The sequence below is a fragment of the Miscanthus floridulus genome, chromosome 4 (assembly GCF_019320115.1).
Source record: "Miscanthus floridulus cultivar M001 chromosome 4, ASM1932011v1, whole genome shotgun sequence".
Lineage (NCBI taxonomy): Eukaryota > Viridiplantae > Streptophyta > Magnoliopsida > Poales > Poaceae > Miscanthus > Miscanthus floridulus.
Window position 1 is genome coordinate 66,605,898 of NC_089583.1, and position 23,042 is coordinate 66,628,939.

Below are 23,042 nucleotides of genomic sequence, written 5' to 3' on the forward strand. Positions count from 1 at the left end.
TTCTACAATTGCTGGCGTGGCACGCCAACTCAGCTGGCCAGCATGGCAGGCGAAAGGAAAATAACCGCCCCTGCCCCCACCCTCTCTATCCCTGTCCACGCGCGGCCCGGCCCACTCCAGCTCACCCTTCCGCTCCTACTTTCTTCTTCCTCCCTCCACGGCACGCACCTCGGCCTTGAAGCACTCGACGGCGGTCGCCCTGAACGCCAGCTTCAAGACCATCTCGTCGTCGTGCCAGACGCCGCACGCGGACGCGATGAGCGGCCCGCCGGACCCGGAGCCATCGCCGAGCGCGCCGCGGATGAGCTCGGCGAGGTCGTCGCGCGCCGTGGCGCCGAGCAGGGCCAGGAGCTCGTCCAGGGCGTCGCCCCGTGCCCCGGTCGCCACCAGGGCCAGCGCGGCGTAGATGGACAGCGGCGAGAAGACGACGTTGCCGCCGTTGCCGCGGTCTCTAGTCTTGTTGGTGGCGAGCTGCTTCGCAAGACGGAGCGCCAACGACGTGAGCCCGGCGCTGGCTGCGGAAACGAGCTGCGTGTCCGCCTCCGTGGACCCTGGTGATGTGATGGTGCTGGGGAACCGCATGGCGAGGTTCTTTGTGTTCTTGGGGATGGATCGAGGAGGACGGCACGTACGGCGAGGCTGTATTTGTAGGACGGATTATATATATATATATATACACACACACACACATACATACATACAGGGAAAGGATTATAATTCTGATCCGATCCGACAACGAGTATTGTTTTTTATATTACCAAAAACAGTTCCTAGCTTCCCTCTATAAGCAAGCGGGGCCTGGAGATAGCAAGCGCGCGGCGCGGCGGCAGTTCTGTGCACGGCCGCCTCCAGCCCTCTTCTACTCCTCGTAAACTGACAAATTATTGTGCCTATGCCATTTACTGATGATTCAGTCACATATAAGTTCTCTATACAACAGTTTAATTCTAGTTGACAGCTTGCAAATTCTAGTTCAAATTGGCATGATGCCATGAGATATCGAGACCAAGATTATCGAATTCCTGAAATGCCATCACTAAGAAAATGAAATTGCTCTGCATTGCGGCCACCTCAGGTGAGCATACATGAAATGAAGCAGCATATCCAGAAGAGAGAGAGAGAGAGAGAGAGAGAGAGAGAATTTTCCAATCAGCCGACACGTATATTTCCCCATCAACTATGCATGTCGTCACATGCGTACTCAACAACCATCACGAATGACTCCAGAATAGGATCGCTAAGTAGTTTTAGACCGAAGCTTATAGATTTGGTTACAACTTGGAGACATGGAATCCAGAAAAAGGCTTTCCGAGCCCTCCGAGCCCAGCTCACAGCACACCATCTGACTGGATTAGTACATCAAGGAAATATATCCGTAGTTTCTTCACCAATCTATGCCCAAATTCCTTGAGGTGAAAAGGTCTTCAACATAGCAGATTACTGGAGCTGATGACCTGACAAAGTTCTGCATTAATTTGAACCTTTGCTGATTCCTCTGCGAGTGAAAAGGAAATATGGTCAGCATTGCCACAGGTCAAAGTTAAGCCATATTACCATATGAAATCCCAGATATCCTAGTATGCTTTTGATAAATCTGTACCCAGCACTATCATCATTTTTATGAATCATGAACTTCAGAGAATCATAGGGCATACAGGAATATTAGTTTGTCTCTCACTGGATGATAGTGCTGGCGTCTGGCACGACGACGAGATGGTCTTGAAGCTGGCGTTCAGGGCGACCGCCGTCGAGTGCTTCAAGGCCGAGGTGCGCTGCCGTGGATTTCAAGACAAAGGTGCTGGAGGTGAGCAGAGCGGGAGGAAGAAGAAAAGAGGAGCGGAAGGGCGAGTTGGAGTGGGCCGGGCCGCGCGTGGGGAGGGATAGAGAGGGCAGGGGCAGGGGCGGTTATTTTCCCTTCACTTGCCACGCTGGCCAGCTGAGGTGGCGTGCCACGCCAACAATTGTGGTAAAAATGTATCATTTTTCTCTCTCAGCTGCTAAAATCGTAGCTCCAATTCTAAACCTGCTATCCGAGGAGTGGCCATCTGTTATGATGGTAAAAAGTTAAATATCCCCCTAGAGAAGGAGCTGACGGGCGGGTCCCACTTGTCGGTGAGAGAAAGGAAGGGGGAGAGGAGAAGGGCTGCTGTTGCGCGGCTGGGCCAAGGGCTGGTTGGGTTGGCCCATGCGGAAGGGAAGGGGGAAGAGAGGGAGATGGAGGGAAGGGGGGAAGAGTGTGGGCTGGTCCGCGCGCCTGGCGCCGATGGCGGCCCAAGAGGGAGAAAAAGGAGGGAAGAGAAGAGATGGACTGCAGCTGCGGGCCAAGGAGGGGGAGAGGGAGTAGTTTAAGCCCATGAACTATTTCCCATTTAGAATTCTCTTTTTAATTTCCAAAAAATAAACGAAGGCACATATGAAAGAAGGGCAAGGAGGGGCGTTTACCGATGAGGCTGGTGAAGTGACATTTGCCTTTTCAGCTGCTATAAAAGAATCTGGCGATAATCTGAGATAGCTCCTTACGGTACTCGAAGTCCAAGATGAGGCAGTTTCAGGAGCGACAACACAATTGCTGTAGCAAGGAGCGACCGATGAGGCAACAGAGGATGTGCACAAGGACATGGTATGTGAGGATGGCCACTTCGTTCCTCTTGTTGGGAGCCTCCTCCATCTTGACAAGGATCTGGTGGACCGGGACCGACGATGGAAGCGGTGGCGCTATTGTGTGAATCGGAGAAGGAGTGCCTACGGGGATGTGTTCGTGAGCTCCTTAATAATCAGATGGAAGCTTGCTTATTAATCAGATGAGTGAAGAGAGGAATAAAAATCCAAGAAAGATGGATAAGGGAAGTGCAAAAGTATTATCCTTGCCTTTGGATCTTGCGGCAATGAGCTTGAGCGGACACAGCGGTGAGTGCTAGCTTCATCGCTGCTGCTTCTGTGCGGGCATGCCAATGAGGCGTATCGGCGTGGAGCACGATCTTGTTGGCGGTGAATGGTGGCTTGCACACCGTTGAGTAGGGGCGGTCACGCCATTTCAGCAGTGGGGAGCTAGAGCGGTGATGAGGAACAGCAACACTGAGGAGACACGGTGGGAAAGGGCCTGTGTAACAAAAAGTAGGAATCACGGGAATTGAAATTTCATCAAAACTTTCTAATTTGGCGTGGGAGCCCTGCGCGGGATTGAAAATTTTTGACGAAAGCGGTACTATCCTGACCGTTTACAAGCAGTGGTGAATGCACGGTACCATCTCCACTGGCTCAAACTAGTGGCTAATGGAGTACATAGGCGATTGGGTCCTACGAAGATGTGAACCCTGACGACAGACGTATAATCCGGTGTTGAACTATAAGGCACACAAACTGAATGTTTAGGGTCCCTTTGGATTGCGGGACTATTGGAGTACAAATTGAATGTTACACTAACCGATCAAAGCGCTCGGGGGCTACGGCCTGCTTGGTACCAGGATCACGGACAAAAATCTGCAGTACATTAGGGAATTAAGAGTAACAGGACAAAAGGCATGCATGATATATACGATACAAATTAAAACAAGAAGTCTTCTTTACAACCAGCAGGGACAAGAGGAGCGCTACCGATCTACTCATCATCCTCGTCTGAATCCGGACAAAAGGTACGCGGGCCCTGGCGTAAGTAATGGTGATGGAACAGTTGGGAAATTAGTCAACGTTGACTGCCGGACCACCGACGCTGGTTTAGGGCCGGCGGCCATATTGGTTATCTCTGTTGGATCTGTATTTAATACAGCAGAGAAAATGAACCTTAATATTACCGCCGGATCTAACAATAGACCGTCGGTGATAGTGGTTTTTCTCCGCCGGTATGTCTCCCAACTTCGCCCCAACATCTACGAAACGACGGTGAAACTCACCACTGCCGCTCCACAAGCAATCAACAACGATGATCCCGGTGGTGATAAGTCCATCTGTAGTAGTGATTATTCATTTTTTACTGATGAAAGTTCCATGAAAGCCATAAGGTACTCTTCGCGGCAATGTTATTTTTGCAACAGGAGCATCTTCAAATCTTTTAGCATCAACTATATGCACCTGTAACATAAATATTGCAACATATATTTCCTGTATCACTTGTACGACGAATGGGATCATTGCATCGTATATCCAGCAGAGAAAACTTGCCTGTGATGTATTAGCTTTCTCATCATGTACAAACGAAATTATCCACCCATCATCTTCATGTGACCCACCAACTCTCGGTACAAATGATGCTCCAGAGCAGAACTCATGTTTACCAAGCCAATGGTACTGCATCTTTATGGGACTTGCACCTGATATCTGTTTTTGGTCATAGTTCAGGATGGGAATCCAGAGGAATGAGCAGTTAGACTAATCCAATTTATGCTTTGTACCTCTGTGTTGTTTCTCTCATCAAGGTAGAATTTCGCAAAACCTCCATATTTCGGATTTACTGCAAAATTAGATAGTAGTCAGTCAAGCTGAGATATGACATCACTAGAAACAGAAATGTAACCTATACCAATGAATTCTCTATGGTCTTTTGTTTCTTTATTTCGTTCCTCTTATTGTGTTGGAGGTTACTATTTACTTTCCTACGTAGATTCTGAGGTGTTAAATACATAAAAAATCTGTTCAATTTTCAGCAGTACCTTTCCCACAATTGCCACAAGAATCCACTACTTGTGCATAGGCATAACTATGTTGCAAGCCTGTGTACTGGTTATTGATAATTGGAAACTCCAGTGAAAACTGTGTCCCAGTTAAATATTCCCCTGAGACACTCTTTGTTTTCAAGTTTAACCTCCATTGGTATAGCCGAAAGAAAAACTCCTCGGTAGTTCCTTCATTCATGGGCTTGTCATCTTCAGTAAGCTCAGACATTTTAGAGTGACACTTGTTCAGCGCAAGTCTTGGACCTGGTATTATGGAGTCAGGTGAACGAAGTCCCTGTACCACAACCTATGTAACCATGGAAGAGTAGTTCTCAAAGGCATGTTCTTGGCAGTGATTATAAAATCGAAAATAATTAAATGCTGGATGAATATTACAGATATATGGAACAGGCTAACCACTCTTAGCATTGTTATACCTCGTCGCCATCTTCAAAACAGTTGACAAGATGGAACATGCAGAATGGTTCAACACTAAACCAGACAACTGAATCTGCATCACCATAACGGGGCATCACCCCAATTCTTGCATAACTTTCCTTCTCAAACTGAATCAACCTGAGCCAAGGAGTTTTGTATTATCTTTTGCAAATTTAATAAAGCAGAGTAATAATATCTTTAACTGAAAAGTTTGTCATGATTACTTACTGGCCACCTTTAACGAGTCTATTGATGTCGATAGTAAGTGGTATATCCATGATTACATTGTGCCTACATCAAGAGAGTGGAATTCAGGAATGTGGTTCACTTTCAAATTCATTGGGAATAAATGATGTTTTGTCGGACCCGTACTTCAGAGTAACTCCTATATCATGACAAAGTGTACATCTGTCCAGCTTGAGGTCAACTCTATGCTTTAGTTTGGTTCCATCAGCTGCAGTCAGTTAGAACTTGAGCTGGAGCCTTATTTTTGATATCGAACATGGTGTAAAGAAGATTGTATAAAACTGCAAACTTGTATAAATAAAATACCTGAGACAACACCAATTACAAGGAATGGCCTCTTTGCATCCGTTCCAAAGATGACAAGCTCCCCTGATCCAGGAGCTACCTAAGTTGATGAGTGAATGACAAGAATTGTTGAGTCTGCCTATTCATAGAATCCAGAAGTATGTAACACGCGTCTCAAAATCAAAGAAGAAGAAAGATGTAACATAAGTCTCACAAAAAAATAGAAAGATGATGTAACATATTCTGGTTTGTAGCTATTCATTATTAGAAGTTACATGTTGAATTTATACCAACGAGCAACATGTATCCTTGTCGTTGGAGAAACTGCTGCAACAGTTCGTATTGAAATATTTTCCAGCTATGACGACAGCTGTGTCACTGTCTTGTTTCTTTTTTGTCAATTACGATAAACTTTGATATAGCTGGTGCTAGTGCTACAGAGACAGTAGTACCATTACTTCTATAGTAAGTGTATTCTCATTCCCTAATGCCTATTGGTGCTTCAATAACTGATGCTTGTCAACTCATTCGTTTAGCTTGTGCGGTTGTCCATACCTTTGGATGTGCCGTGAAAGCGTGCCGATCCCATTCCCCACCAATGTCCCATGTACCGCCAGTGTCGAGGTTATCTATGAAGATCTCTTGAGGTAGATGGTTCTCAGCGACAGCAAACACCCTGCCGGCATGCTCAAACACATTGGTGTTGCTGATGTCCTTGTTCACCTTGCCAAATCTCAGCTGTGTTGCATGATCACTCGTTTCAGAATGTCTGGTGGATCGCATATAATCTGGATTTGCAAAGTTATTGCTTACATGGTTGAAAATGTAGGCGGCGATGACGGCTGCAGAGTCGCCCTCGATGGCAGGGAGGAAACAAGGTTTCTGCCGGGCTGTCTCTAGCTTGAGCGTCTCGGACTGCACATAGCGGTTGGCATAGGAGAGTGACCAGGAGCCTGAAGTGTTTTTGGTGAAGTAGAGGGCATGGAGCATGCCCTCCCCCTCAACCCATATCTCCCTGGATTGTCCGAAGATCGAGGACGTGGAATGGAGGGCACCAAAGAGTGGATTGGAACCTAATAATGCCAGAAATCGTTCACCATTCAGATTCAGCAGCCAAGAAGCAACTCTATCTCCTGCTTATGGACTGACAGAGTAAAAAGAAAAAAACTGAAATTAACTGTCACCATTTCTGATGTACACCCCCTCGGGGAAATCATCCGGTATGGCTCCTTCAATCTGATTCTGGTGTATCTCTATGGCTTCACCAATTTCATCGACCGGCGCGAAATTGCTCTGCAAAGAAAGCCCAAGATAGTCGTCGTCACTTTTGCTCAGCCAGAAAAGCATATAAGAGGCCATTGGTTTTGTTTGCCCAAGTTACCTCGGAGGGATTCAGAGCTTGATCAGTAAATCTGAAGGTTGCATCAACCAGCACATCGAGAAATCTCTGCGGCACATCCTTTAGGGCCTTCGATGCTCTGTCCATCTTCGGCGAAAGGTGCCCCAGGAGCTCACCAAACAAAGGCTTCTGTAGGAAGAGGAGGAACACGACGAGCACATCATCAGGCTACGGCACAAGAATCATCAGGAGTAGTGAGAGAGATGCTGAGATGATTGACCTTAGAGCTGGTGCCCACTGATGCTGCAGTTCTTGCGCCAGCTGACATGGACATGGACGGTCGACCGCCATTGGTGCGACAAGACAGAGGCAGAGGCAGAGGCAGGCTGGAACTGAATGAAGCCGACGCTTTCATTATCATCGTGTCGTGCAGGAACCAAGAAGAAGAGCCCCGGGTTGGGGACAAATCTGCCTCGGACTTATATATAGCATGCGTACCGTACGTATCGATGCACGTCGGGACAAAGGCCCAGTTGCGAGCCTATCCATCCATAAGAAATAGGCCCAGTAGCATGTCATTCGTTGCCGGAATATCCCTAGCTCAAGTTCGTACTGCCGCCCCGTTCAAACAGTTTGGACGTATGTACTAGTAGCAACGGCCCTGATGCTCATCCACGGAAGCGAATACGTTTTGCCTGCATCATCAAGCTAAGCTAAGCATAGTTTAATTTTGTCTGGAACTGGGAGCAGGGAATTAAACCTTTTCTGGTTCTCCCGGGACCTACACCTACACTTGTTGAGAGAGTCTGTCCAATCAGTTCTAGTTGGGTAGTGTTTAGATAGCGAATTTTTCGTTGTTATTTGACAATTAGTGTCCAATCATGGACTAATTATGCTTAAAAGATTCGTCTCGTGAATTTCGTCTAAACTGTGTAATTAGTTTTATTTTTTATCTATATTTAATGCTTCATGCATGTGTCCAAAGATTCGATGTGATGGGGAATCTTGAAAAATTTTGCAAAATTTTCTGGAACTAAACTGGACCTTGGTGGTTGTGGATCAGCTTGAAGAAGCTACTTGGGAGGACAATGCAACCAAGATGGAAGACAAAGCAATGTTGATGGGCGCCAATGCAAGTTATATTATCAAATTCCTTATGTTATCGAGGGAGTGTGCTAGTTTGTTGTATCCCATTTCAAACCTATATCTCCCCTTTTATAAACATTGCACATTTAAAATGCAAGCTTGAAAGATTGTACTACTCTTTCTTTTTCTGCACAAAAGAACGCCTCCTAATTCGCTAATTTGTAGGAAGATTATACTGGACTTTTGGATTTGAAATAAGTTTCAGAAGACATATCTAACTCAGTTGATGGTGGTTGATAGGGCAGTTCTTATCGTAAGTTCTAGTGTGAGTATAAAGTTTGTGGCAGGTATTAAAAGATGTTTTTTTTTTCTTTACATAGAGTTCTTGTTCGTGAACTCTTAATCTCTACCAATATGCTGTAATAAGGCACATGATGATGGGTCTTGGCTCAACTAATACTTGGGAATAATAAAAGCCTTTTATTTTCTCTATTTTTTTTGCTGCTTGCCAGATCGATAGCATAGATGCCGATAGAACAGACGCAGCCGAGCTGATGCTTCACCAAATGAAACCTCAACCTTGGACTCAGGATATTATATATAATAACTTTTTTTTTTATTTAGGGGCTGTTTGTGTCCGGGCCATACCTGGTCAGAGCCGCAGTTAGGACAGCCACACCCATGAAGGCTACCGTTTGGATTAATAGCCTTATTAGGCTGCCACAACTTTGAAAACTAGAATGAGTAGTAATTTTCGCCACACTTGTGGCGTTAGTTTTCCTTGCCGCCGCCACAATTGCCATAGTTTGGCGTGGTACGTTGAGGCTGGGAAGCAGACTAAAGAAATATACTGCGAGAGAATATTTTGCTGTCAGATATATCCATATCCAGCTCACCCTCCGATCAACCGCCCTGTTCGTTTAGATTTATTTGACTTATAAGTCGTACTTTTTCAATCAATAAATAGTATTTTTCTTTCACACTAAATCAGCCAACAATATTTTCAATCATAGCTTATCAGCTAAACGAGCGCAAACGAACAGGGCGAAACACCGCTCGTCGACCGCCACCTCGCATCCAGACGCGGACGGATGGATGAAAGCAAAGCGCATGCGCATCTTCAACATTTTTTTATGACGGAAAACGATAAACTACGTGCACGATCCGGTGCTGACGTCGTGATCGTCACATGCAGCTCCAATAAAATGGCATCCTTGGCTTCAGATTCCCTTCACTGACCTGCCCACCAGAGTTTGTCTGCACCTGCGTCCCCGTGCTCTAATAAAAGATGGTTCAATTTCTTGTTCGACGACAGTTCATAAGTTTTATATCTTCGTAAACCGCTCGCCATGCTTGTTTGACGCGTTGCCCCAGCGTTATTCTACAAATACCGATCTCGATCATGTTCGTTGATTGCAATGTGAGTGATCGGTGCGTAGAAATGGGGATGGTTGGCCCTCTAATCGTGCCTCTAAGTAGTCCACCATAACGCTCAAGGCTAACGTAGGCACTGCATCGCCCTCAAGGCTGTTGGCTTCTACTCTTCCTCGCTGATGACTGGTGATGTTTGTGTGTGCAAGTGCTAGGGTGAGGACCATTTACACATGTTACCTCTAGAAGGAGGCGCTACTCTATGTCTTTGCAATCTAATCCACCTATGACCTTGTTTGGATGTTCATGTATCAATCTCAATCCATGTGCGTTGCGGTGAGTTGGTGTGAAATTTAGTTTAAATTCCACACCAACTCACTCCAACGTGCATGGATTGAGGTGGATATACATAGGCATTGCACACCAATCCACCCCAATCAGTATAGGTTCGGAGGTATTGGGGCAGATAATTACTTAATTTTGCACCCAATACCTCCCAACCATCTGGATTCTGGATTGAGGTGGATTGGTGTGCAATGAAAAAAATCTCTAAGTTTGATCGGTGTTCATGTAATTAGGCTAATGACCTTGTGGTTAAACTCCTGTATTTGTAACAGGCCTAGCTAGGGCAAACGTTCTTTGCCCCAACAATTTTGATGTTCCAAGTGGATATTTGTATACATAAATATGACAAGACACTTGGTTCTCTCAATAAGGACGAGATACTTGTTAAATCTTTGAAAACATAATACTATTACATGACCCTCACCGAGTTTCAGGAAACACGTAACTTGTTCTGATGGCCGACTACAACAAATCCTTTAATCCGTGACGGATTATCCATGACAATTCACATAACGTCACTAATAATGCACCATCTCTAACAACACATGAGCTACAGTGCTAGATATCCAGCCCAAAGCCTAATATCCGTTCGCATATATAAACGAGCCGCAAAACCTAACCCACCCAACACCTCTCCCACCAGCCGTCGCCCGCGGCCCGCTCCCCCTCCCCCTCCTGGCTGCCTCTCTGCACTAGTCGTCAATCACCCCAGATCAGCACATTTGGCCCTCGGCACGGAGGAGGCCGAGGACGGCGCACGGCGCGCAGAGGAGGCTAGTGAGCAGCGCCTCCACCCTGGATGCGCCCTAACCCCAGCCATCGATGGGTCTGGCCCTCGCCCCTCGGCGCATGGGATGGCATGCTGCTCGCGGTGGTGCGCGGAGAAGGCCGATGGGCGGCACCTTGTTAGACCAACCCACCCCAACCCACATGGATTGAGGCGGATATGCATGGGCATGGCACACCAATCCACCCTCAATCAATATGGGTTCGGAGGTATTGTGGCAGATAATTACTTAATTTTCCACCCCAATACCTCCCAACCATCTGGATTCTGGATTGAGGTCGCTTGGTGTGCAGTGAAACAATCTCTAAGTTTGATCAGTGTTCATGTAATTAGGCTAATGATGTTGTGGCTAAACTCCTGTATTCCTAACAGGCCTAGGGCAAACGTTCTTTGCCCCAACAATTTTGATGTTGCAAATGGATATTTGTGTACATGCTTGTAGTACAAAACTACAAATACAAAAACAAGACAAGGCACTTGGTTCTCTGAATAAGGACGAGATACTTGTTAAATCTTTCAAAACATAATGCTATTACATGACCCTCACCGAGTTTCAGCAAACATGTAACTTGTTCTGATGGCCGTTCTAAATACTGAATCTGTATTTCCCACTAACACTGTCCCCAGCATGTGCAAAGCTTAAAGGAATACTATATATATATTGTAGTCACCTTGCATAATTTGAACTTATTGAGTCGATGGGCAGGTTCTGACTTTCCAGCACAGGATACTCGACAACACTGTTTTCTGTTTGAAAACTAGTGTCTGCTGGTGTCTCCATCTCTTCTGTATTCAGTCCTAACCAAGGGTGGAGCAAAGTTTCCTCAGTCTGTTGAGCTCATCAGCGACCTCTTTCATGGAGGGCCTATTGCTGCCGCACATATCAAGACAATTCTGTGCTAGCTCTCCAAGTCCTCTAATCAGTTCAATGCGCTCTTGCTCTTTTATGTGGCTGGGCACCACTGCACATAGATCGTTCTGCTTCATTGCAGACAAGAAATTTGAAGTCAAGCTTCGTTTTTCCTCAGGCCCGTACAATTTTAGTGGAGCCTCACCGGTGAGGACCTCAAGAAGAATAACCCCAAAGCTGTAGACATCACTTTTTTCAGTCAGTTGGCATGTCTGCATGTACTCTGGGTCGAGGTAGCCCACGGTGCCCTGAACCATCGTTACATACTGCTCTTTATCACATGGGGCTAATATGGAGGCTCCAAAGTCGGAGACTTTTGCCATGTAGTTTTCATCGAGAAGGATGTTGGAGGTTTTCACATCACCATGGATAATTGGGGGAGATGCATAAGAATGTAGGAAGTGGAGTCCTTCAGCCGCCTCATGTGCAATCCTTAGGAGGGTGCTGAACGAGATTTGCAATGTCTCGTTCCTACCATGGATGAGCTGAAACAATGTGCCATTTGGGATGAACTCATAAACTAGCATAGGAACTTCCACCTCGAGGCAACATCCCACGAGCTTGACAATGTTCTTGTGATTGATTTGAGATAGTATTAACATTTCCTGACCAAACTCCTTCTTTTGCCTTTCATTAATGAGTGTACATCTCTTAATTGCAACAGGCATGTTACCCTTAACTATACCCTTGTAAACTATTCCATGTCCTCCTCTCCCAATTATTCTGCTCTTATCATAGTTGCTTGTGGCATGTATGAGTTCTGCTTCACTAAATACCGTGAACGCAAGACCCTTTTCTGACTTCATTGTATCAAACAAAATCAAGCCTCCATGTTGGCAAAAATACTCCTCTTTAGTATTCTTCAGCTTTCTCTTTTGAAGAATCACATACCCGCAGAAACAGAAAATCATGAGAGCAAGAAAGCCCATTGTAACTCCTGCATAACAGCACCAGCAAACAAGCGAATAAGATGAAAATTGTCTTTCCAATTTGTACAGAGAGTATAAGCTATGCATGCTATCCAATTTTAGTTGGCACCATGTTTTGCAGTCATGCACGTTAGCATCTTAATTGTTGGTTGAAGTTTGACACATATTTCATATAGCAATATTATATTTTCTGCATAACTACTGCTATATTTTCTGTGATGCAGAGCAATTCCCAATTGATGGAGCTAGCTGGGGGTGTTACCTATTACTATGATGGTATCAAGGACACATGAATTGCTTTGCACAGAATATTTCCTTCCTGCTCGACAAGAACATCGGTATCCCCCAATTGTGTTGTGGCAAACACCATCCGAAGGACATGGCCTCCCCTATTTGCATTCATCCACATCTGCATGTAGTAATATATATAACACATAAGGCATATATCTATTATACACACATTGATATGGGAAGATATATATTTAGCTAATTAAGCCGATAGAAGGTTGGCACCTTGGCATCCATCAGGAAGATACGGATTGCCCTCATAGCCTAGGGAGCAGTTGCACACATACCCTGGAGATCCATTTGTTGAATCAACGCACCTGCTGTTGGTGCTGAGGCACGCATATGTACCTGTGAGGTTCCTTTGGGCCACCTGACAAGTGTCATTTCTTATAGACCAGTCAAGCACCACAGGTGCCTGCCCAGCATCCATGTTGCTGAATTTGGTCGTATTGACATATGTCGTGCTGAAGGAAAATTAATGCCGCTGCCTCCATTAGCACGGCGTAGTTGCACTGGAGACCACCAAACCTATTAGTCTGGTTTTTTGTATCAACATTAGTCTGGTTTTCGATTGTTGTGATGACTTGGAGGTGTATCTCAAACAAGTCCATCCCCTTTGGTATGGGTGTCTGGCAGCAGCCCATCCCTGAACATGAGCTGCCATCAGACATGTTCCGGCCGCACGTCGAGACGCAACCGCTTATGTATTCCGAGACGTTGGTGTTGCCAATGTAGCCAAGGGTGAGGCACCCGATGACAGTGAACTTGTTGAGAGTGTCTGAGAACCGGAAAGGGGGGTAGTTTCTAACAATGTCGCCCACCACTGTATAGCCACTACTACTATCATTCTGCTGTTCTACCACCATGGAGGAGTGTGCCAAGTGTCGTTGTAGCAGTAGGTCGTGATGGGGTTGAGCACGCGAATGGTGCTGTTGGTTAAGGAAATGTCCAGGACCAGGAGCTCATGGCCACCGATGAATGGTTTGGAGATGCAATTTTGTCTGGCTGACAGGTGACATCGAATTCTCCTGACACGGAGCAGTTCTCGCCGATGCCAAATGGGTACAATATCTTAACATCGCCACACTGCATTTGGCGTGCAGAACTAGGAGCAGCTGTTGCAGGGATGCAGTGTCCCGCAACGAGTAGAAGACCAAGGCCAAGCTGCACAACAAGTTCCATAGTTTTGGCCTGCAAAAGTAGAAACCACGATTTTAACTAATTCTAGCATTGTTCAGATTAATTACCTCTACTGCTAATAAATGTTTGGTATACAAAAATCTACATGATACTATGTATGTATTGTAACCATAAGAGTGGACATATATAGTATCTTTGTTTTGTACTCCCTCTATCCTCAAATATAATGTAGACTCGATTTTATGATAAAAAATGACGCATACAACATTTTCTTAATCAGTTGTGGAGCTGGTCAATTTACATCCCAAGAGCCACTAAGTATGTAATCCATATACCTATAATAATGTGTACTTTTAGATCAATTCCACACTTATTAAATCAACAACAAACTTGATGGAAACATAAAAGTAGTAAAGAAAAACAGCAACGGCTGCATGCTCGCTGTCACTGCTCACAAAACGACACACACGATACTGACAAGATGAGGATATGTATGGCCTTACCGCATCATATATGGACGGCCAAGGGACGAGCCGACGAGGGATGCATAAGGGCAATAGGTTTGCTGCCAAGAGCTATTGTTCCCCGGTGAGTGCTTGACAAGCATATGAAACACTATAGACTGGGCCACAAAAACGGCTTTTCACCCATGCCTAGGGCCAGGCTCTAGGCCCATAACTGATCTTGCTCTTTATCTTGAGGATATTTTGGGCCTACCTTTTTTAAGCGTGGTTGTTGGGTTCAAAATGACATTAGTGACAGATACAAACGTAATTAGGACCTAGAGGAGTTAATTCACCTTGACTCCCTTATATTTTTTTTTCTGATAAAATTTTGAGAACTTTTGACATTATATTTTGGTACTTAATGTGAACAAACATAACCTCGTAGAAAAAAAAGAATATTTGTCCAATTACTTAGAGATACTAACCGAAACACGTGATCACGCATACATAATTAATTATCAAAGATCTAATCTAAAAACTACTTAAATGCCCAGCATTACGTGGAATGGTCTAATAATAATTAATAATTAATTAAAAATTGCTTATATGGTGTGGAATGGGAAAAATTGCTTATATGGTGTGGAATGGGCCTGCGTCTCTTTCACTTTTGTCCTTGCTTCGTGTCAAAAGGGTTGATCCGGAGGTATTACGTTTTGGAACGAAAAGGATTACAAACTGGCCATCACCCTCCTAAACTTCCAGTGTGGTACTAAACCTTATTGCCACATGGACCAACTTTGTAACAACTACAGGCTATTACTAACGGGCGGGGGTGTTACATTAATTCAACACACCTAAGGGCTAACGCGGCAGCTCACCACATATGCAGCAAATGCTTAGAACCGAATTTTTTATTTTTCAGCCCATTTTTTAAAAAATATTCACAAATAGACCCCTGATGGTTTGATTTTCGTTTATGGACCCTGACCTCGACGCCATGGATTTTGGCGCTGAGGAAACACGTCTCGGCGCCGAGGTCTTGACGAGGCGTCGGACGTGGCGGTGACCTGGCGCCGACGTGGACAAGGCCTCGACGCCATAGATCTTGGCGCCGAACTTGGCGCCGTAGATCTTAGCGCTAAGTTGTTACCTTATAGATCTTGTCGTTTGAAATGAAACAAGTATAATTGTTCTGAGAAACATGCAACAACATCATTGCAGTTCAGTTGGTTAGGATGCGCGCGACTTAGCTCAAAGGCCTGGGTTCGAACCCCAGCGCTGAATCTTTTTTTGCTATATTTTTATAAGCAATAGAACAAGAAAAATATTTCGAGAAACATGCAATGATCCCATTGTGGTCCAGTTGGTTTGGACGCACGGGTCTCAGCCCACAGACCTAGGCTCGAACCCAACCTGCAAATATTTTTTGTTAAATTTGCTACATTTTTATAAATAATAGAACAAGAAAAATTATTTTGAGAAACATGCAATGATCCCATTGTGGTCCAGTTAGTTTGGACGCACGGGTCTCAGCCCATAGACCTAGGCTCGAACCCAAGCAGCAAATATTTTTTGTTAAATTTTTATTTTTATAATCAATTACAACAAGAAATATTATTCCTTTATTATTAGGGTCCTGGATTTCACCGCACACTGTATATTATTGTTCCATTGTTCTACCGTACACTGTATATTTAATTTATTTTTTATTTGATTTTCAAACATTAGGTACCTTAATCAAGTTGAGTTGAGTGACGTGCTTATATATATCTTGTTGCTTGGCCGTCCTTTTACTTACATGCATATGGCTTTTGTCATCATATATAAGTTCAAGGTTTTCGAGACAAGGAGTAAATAAATAAAAGAATTTATTTTACATTAAGTAAGTGTAATTTTCTTTGCCTCCCTATTTTAGTGTTGAGCTCTTTAATTCGCATACCTTCCTATTTTACATGAAATAGAATTAACAAGAAGAATGAGCTTAATATATTAACTAAAAGCTCCATATTATCATCATTTGAACTGTTCAACTAAGTTTGTTGAGGAACGGAGGAGGATCTCCCGCTCATAAGAAAAACACTACTACCGAGGTATATAAATTAATTAATAAATAAATACATCCATGATTATGATAATATAAGGAGGATTTGGATTTAGATAATATATAAATAAATGCACCTTGAGATGTATTCTTCATCCAAAATAAATTACAAATTAGTGAATAGTATTCTCTCAAAAAAAAAAAGATTAATAAATATAACAAACAAAATTTGCCCGCTGGATTTGAACCTAGTCTCATGTTAGAGCCAAGCATCGTAGCCAACTAGACTACAACTGAGATATAGCATGTTTCTCGAAATAATTTTTATTGTTCTATTGTTTATAAAAATGTAGCAAAAAAGGGTTCGAACCCAGGCCTTTCCGCTAAGTTGCGCGCGTCCTAAGCAGCTGAACCGCAATGACGTTGTTGCATGTTCCTCGAAACAATTATACTTATTTTATTTCAAACGCCAAGATCTATAGGGTAACAGCTCGGCGTCAAAATCTACGGCGTCGAGCTCGGTGCCAAGATCTATGGCGCCGATGCCTTGTCCACGTCGGCGCCAGGTCACTGCCACGTCCGACACCTCGCCAAGACCTCGGCGCCATTGGCCATGGCACTGAGACATGTTTCCTCGACGCCAAAAGCCATGGCTCTGAGGCCAGGATCCATAAATGAAGATCAAACCACCGGGGGTCTATTTGTGAATATTTTTCAAAAAAAGGGCTGAAAAATAAAAAAAATCGGATGCTTAGAACCACTAGTCCAGCTCTCCACGTGGAAGCCTACATACACGTAGCACCTTTCTTACTTGCACTTTCGTTCTCACTTCGTGAAAAAGGTTAACCCTGATGTGCTACGTTTGAAAAAAGATTATAAGAGCAACTCCAACAACTCGACTATATTCTTATTTTGGAGGCTATTTGGAATTTGTATAGCAAAAAGTAGGCTACAACATATATGTTGTATAGTGTTGTAAAATAGAAAGATGGTTATCCCTTGATTTTCGGTGCCCATATAAAGCCAACACGGGCGCTAGCTATCGAAGATGAGAAATAACAAGGCTGTTGTAGACCTCTTTTTTTTGAGCAATTTTCTATTTTACAAAATTGCTAAACTATAGAATTTGGCTACTAATTTGAGCTAAGTTGTTACCCTTCTAAATTTGTAAGGTGATACTAAACCCATCATCAACTATAACTTCTCATGTGCCACGTGTGTGGACCAACTTCATAACTACTATAGGTACTAACGGGCTGAAGTGTTACAGACTTGCAGTCTATCTTGATAACAACCGAGTAATCAAGGGCAACCATCACTCAATTTTTTACCCTTATTCGAAATAAAATAGAGGCCTAGATCAAATCTCTCTTTCTACACCTTATTTTCTTCCCTTCTTCCTCCACACATCCACACCCAACCATGACCCGATGAGCTACTTGCCCCCACCACCTCCACCTCCATGTCTGGCTCCGGCAGCTTCCCTATTGCCTCCATCACGGCTTAGCTCTAAAATCCATCGGATGCGAGTATTGATGACAAGAGTTATCCCCAAAATTAATTTTGAATATTGAATATGCTCGTGCTTGCATGTACATATCCATGAATATTTAGAGGGATCCCTTTGGATTGCTGATGCTTTGAACGATCAAGGTTTTGTATATATACGTTGCCTAGAGCAAAGCGCTGCATCTGAAACGGATTGTGCAAAACAGTAATAGGAACGAAAAAGAGCATATGAAACGCAACATCGACCTTCAACATCAAGCGTATGAATAAACGAATTGAATAAATAGCGTGAAATATAGTATAAAAAAAGTACCTCGGACTCGGAGGTGTTCATTTGGCAAGTGTTCTTTTTCTTCCTCCAAGACTCTGAGGCCTACTTTGGCAGCCATAGGGTAATTAACCTTGGCAAGTAATTGGAGGGGAGGGATTTTTTGACAGTAGTGTTGACACCGTTTTTTGCACATGTCAAAATGATTAGAGTGGGCTAATCGGCAGGAGGAAAGTTACTGTATACGCTGACAGCCGATGAAAATAAGCTTGTAAAGATGGTTGCCGATGAATGGTGGTGATCGATGGAAAGGTTGATTTAGACTCGGGCGTTGCCGATAAGGTTGGAGATGTTATTGTCGATGTCGATGAAGGAAGGCTTGAAAACTACTGCCGATGAAACAGGAAGTATGCCGATGGAAAGGAGGTCGGTGAGAATTCCATCGTAATTGAGGTGGACAGGGAAATAGATAGGAGTTGATTTCCTTTTCTATATTTGTTAGAGTATGATTCATGTAAGAGTCACGTGTTTCCTTAGATATGGACTTGGTGTCCTAGTCGTATTTGGTTATGTCTCTTTAGATCAGGGTATAAATATAGATTGAGGGGCAATGTAATATATATCAATCAATATCAAAACCAATTTTTACTCCTATTTGCATCTACTTACTTTTCGGCGACTTCGTCAATTTGCATATTTTTCCTTTTTACGAGTTTTCATTGATTCGGCGAGTTGCATCGCTTCAGTGCGACCTTCGGCGATTCTCGAGTTCCGCGTGAGTACCTCTTGGCCGTGACTTCCGGGCGTATCGCTGTTGTCAGGACCAAAGTGCTCGTATCTTCATCCTTGTCGATTAACAGGTCAAATCGACTGGCACGCTTTGGATATCGATTCGGGTATTAGCCCTTTGTGTTTGCAGATCCACTTTTGCATCAACACATCTTTTGGCACGCTCGGTGGGACAAATCAATCCGATCAATATGTTCAATCCCGAGATCGATTCAGGGAACATTATCGCGGTATTAGAAGAAGATCTTAAGGAAAAGCAGAGGCAGGCTATAAAAAAGGCTATAGAAGAATACATGCAGCTTTGTCTGAAATTGTTTAGCCTGAACAAGAGTGGACAAGTCATCCAGAAGCAAGATTTGCCGTTGCCTCGGCAGGTTACCTTTGACTCCAATCCTGGTAAACTTCAAGAGATGGTTAATTCTGCAGTAAATCATGCTTTGATTAATCATTCCAATGTGCTGTCCAATACTGTTCATAATGCTGTGGTTCGAACTCTCAAAGGACAAGCATCACCGCATTACGTTGGGCCTACCTATCACCAACCAGAGCCGGCATCTGTCAATACTCCATCGGCTCCCTCGGCCGTTGTGGGTATAGAAGTTACTTCTCCTCCAGTATCGACAGGCTTACCTAATATTCAATCTACACCAATACGATCAGATCTGGTACTACCAGGAGGACAAGTTCAGCTTAATACAGATCTATCGGCATCAGGTATGTCAAGCCCTGTGTCTCAGAATAGCCAGATTCTTGCTAATTGGTGGGGATATGGTAAGCCTCCGGAGTCATCTGCTTTCAATCCTGGGTTACCTCAAGTGTTTGATGCAGTAGGAAAAGCTCCTATACCATCGGCTGTTTCGCCGATGGCTCAAGTGCCTCAATATGCCACAGCAACTACTGTGCAACCAACTCCAGGAGGTTTCCAGATGCCTTTGGTTCAAACACCCAATTCAAGTCCATCGGCAAGCTTACTGCCGATGCAGCAGAAAGCCCCTGCTATGAGTCAAACTGGGGTTCAGTTCATGCCTCAAGCTAGTTATAATTATCCAACAATGTCAGCAAATTACCAGTCATCGGTAAGTTTTGTACCAATGAGTTCTAATAATGGTTGGTCAGGACAGTTACCTGTTCAACATACAGTTCAGCAAAATCAGCAGGTTGCAGGGATTCAACAAGGTCATATGCAAGCTGGTTTCCAGAATCAAGCATCGGCAGCTCAGCCGATGAATCCTTTCCAACAGGTTTATGGACCACAAGTAACGGCAAATATGCCGATTGCTGGAGATCGTGGGCCATAAAGATATGTGGAGGGATATCAGCAGGCACCTCCTGTAGAAATTCAGCCAGTTCGTCAGCAGGAGGCTGATGCTTTTTGGGCCGATAAGATAGCAGAAATTATGAAGGATCAGTTTGGGATAAAGCCCAAGGTCAATACTTATTCTTATCGGACTCCATACCCTCCTGCATATGATTTAATTCCTCTCCCAAATCGGTACAAGGTACCAGATTTCACTAAATTCTCTGGGCAAGATGATACATCAACAATGGAACACGTCAATTGCTTCATTATTCAATGTGGAGAGGCAGCTAGCAGAGATGAATTAAGAGTTTGATTATTTTCATCATCTTTGTCGGGATCGACATTTACATGGTTCATTTCATTACCACCAAATTCTATTATTAGTTGGGTTGATCTAGAAAAACAATTTCATAAGTATTTCTTTGCTAGAATCCATGAAAAGAAGCTTACCGATTTAGTAAAATTGAGACAGCGTAATGATGAATCGGTAGAAAGCCTTGTGCAAAGGCTACGAGATGTAAAAAATAAGTGCTACAGCCTGGTGCTGGATGATCGGCAGCTTGCCGATCTGGCTTTCCAAGGGTTATTGCCACATCTTAAAGACAGATATGCTTCTCAGGAGTTTGAAAGCCTCAGTCATCTTGTGCAAAGGATCTCTGATCAAGATACTAGGGTTTTTGAACCTAAAAAGAATTGGAGTAAAAAAGTATCATTTGTTGAAGAAGTAGGAGATTTTGATTCTGATGAAGAACCAGTTATCGGCTTAGCTGAGTGGGTTAAGAATAAAAAGCCGATATCTTGTCCCTTTGGTCAGAAAGAGCCAGAAAAGTTTACCTTTGATATCACCAAGGCCGACAAGATATTTGATCTTCTGCTTCAAGAGGGCCAAATTAAGCTGTCACCTAATCATGTGATCCCATCGGCAGAAGAGTTGAAGAAGATCTTGTACTGCAAATGGCACAATGCAACTTTACACAGTACAAATGAGTGTAAGGTGTTCAGGCAACAGTTATAATCGGCTATTGAATCTGGGAGAATTAAGTTTGGTACTTCCAAGGCCCAGAAGCCGATGAAAATTGATCAACACCCTTTTCCAGCAAATATGTTGGAGGCCAAAGGGAAGACCAAGGTATTGACGTCAGAGGCTGCTGAGAAAATCGCATCAGTGGATCCCCAACATCGGATAACTACCGATGATGCAAAAAGTACAGATTTGCTGGGAGAAAGCAGTAGTTCCAAAAACCTTCCTCGACCTGGCATTGTGATTACCCATCGAAGGCAGCAGGAGGGTTGGCGTCAGCGTAAGGACCGATATCGACAACAGCAAGAAGAGAGACGTCGAGAAGAATGGTATCGGCATAAAGATCATTGGAGGTGCCCATTTTTCATCCATTGCTAGGAAGAAAGTATTAAATTGCCAACTGTTGAAAATTACCCTGAGTGCAATGGTTATTATGGGGTCAATCGGTCAGAAAGGAGGTTTCAACCTGGCAATCAGGGTTTATTTATCAATGAGCCGATCAGAGGCAGAGCATCAGTGCATGATCGGCTGAGGGGCAGACTTAGTGTACATGAAAGGCTTGGTAAACGCGCTGGATATTTTCCAAGGAATCAAGAGGAGCTTGAGGAGATGGCAAACGCAAGAGTTCTCGATGAAGAAATATTCTACAGGGACCCTAATATACACCGTGTAGAATCAACTGGGACCTGTTATCAGCCGGTTTGGAAAACCAAGTTTCCTCGATGGTGCCCGGAGGGTCTGACAAAGACACAGAAAAGGAGGATGCAACGTGAGCATCAGGAGGATTTATACCGAGAGGAAAATTCCTCCAATGAGAGGTCCGGTCATCAGCAGTGGCAGGTAAAACACAAAAATAAGGGTCCATCGGCAGATGTTAATATGGTATTCATGTTGCCGATGGAGTTTTTGGCACTATCTGATAATGAGGAAGAAGTTGTTCTCTCTGATCAAGTAGCTCAGTTGACACTAGATCCAATGATGGCTGTTTTTGAGAAACCTACCAATGACGAGAGACAACATCTTAAGGCTTTGTTTGTGAAAGGCAGAGTTGATGGGCAGCCTATATCTAAGATACTTATCGACGGAGGGGCTGCGATTAATATTATGCCTTATGTGATGTATCGGAAACTTGGTAAGGGAGATCAAGACTTGACCAAAACCGATATGATGCTGAAGGATTTTGAAGGCAATGTGTCACCGGCTAAAGGGGCAGTATGCGTTGATTTGACCATCGGCAGCAAAACCTTGCCGACGACGTTCTTTGTTATTAATGGCAAGGGTGCATGTAATCTGCTTCTAGGGAGGGATTGGATTCATGCTAATTGTTGTGTTCCTTCTACAATGTATCAATGCCTCGTACAGTGGATTGGGGATAAGATTGAGTTTGTCCCTGGTGATTCTTCTTATATCATCGCATCGGCAGAATCAGATACTTATGAGCGAACTAAATGCATATCAGGAGAAGTTTGGGAAAAAGAGTTTCTTAGAGTTGCTGATTATGAAATTCCACTGATCCAAGCAGTCGGTTTTGAAGAAGAGTTTTAATGGATAGGTTTGCCGATGATGGAAAATTAGGTCAAGGGTTCACATCGGCAGATGATTTAGTAGAAGTAGATATTGGTGATGGCGATTGGCCAAGACCTACTTTTATTAGTGCTAAGTTAGATTCCAAGTGTAAGCAGCAAATAACTGATTTGTTAAAAGAGTATAAAGATTGTTTTGCTTGGGATTATACTGAGATGCCTGGATTAGACCGATTGATAGTTGAACATCGATTACCTATCAAATCTGGATTTCGGCCACATCAGCAGCCAGCGCGCCGATGCAACCCTAATATACTTCCTGACATTAAGGC

General features: G+C 43.9%; 1 protein-coding gene and 2 pseudogenes across 1 annotated transcript; all 3 read right to left on the reverse strand.

Moving 5' to 3' along the window:
• Positions 1-135: 135 nt before the first annotated feature.
• Positions 136-582, reverse strand: LOC136548585 (serpin-Z2A-like). Its single transcript, XM_066540060.1, has one exon. The coding sequence runs from the start codon at positions 580-582 to the stop codon at positions 136-138; it is 447 nt and encodes a 148-aa protein (XP_066396157.1).
• Positions 583-2,858: 2,276 nt separating this feature from the next.
• LOC136548586 (carotenoid 9,10(9',10')-cleavage dioxygenase-like) lies at positions 2,859-7,378 on the reverse strand (annotated as a pseudogene).
• A 3,835-nt stretch (positions 7,379-11,213) lies between these two features.
• Positions 11,214-18,143, reverse strand: LOC136551613 (wall-associated receptor kinase 5-like; annotated as a pseudogene).
• Positions 18,144-23,042: the final 4,899 nt, after the last annotated feature.

Bases quoted from the DNA above. Each gene is read 5' to 3' on its own strand.
- LOC136548585 (XM_066540060.1), bottom strand. From the start codon at position 582: ATGCGGTTCCCCAGCACCATCACATCACCAGGGTCCACGGAGGCGGAC.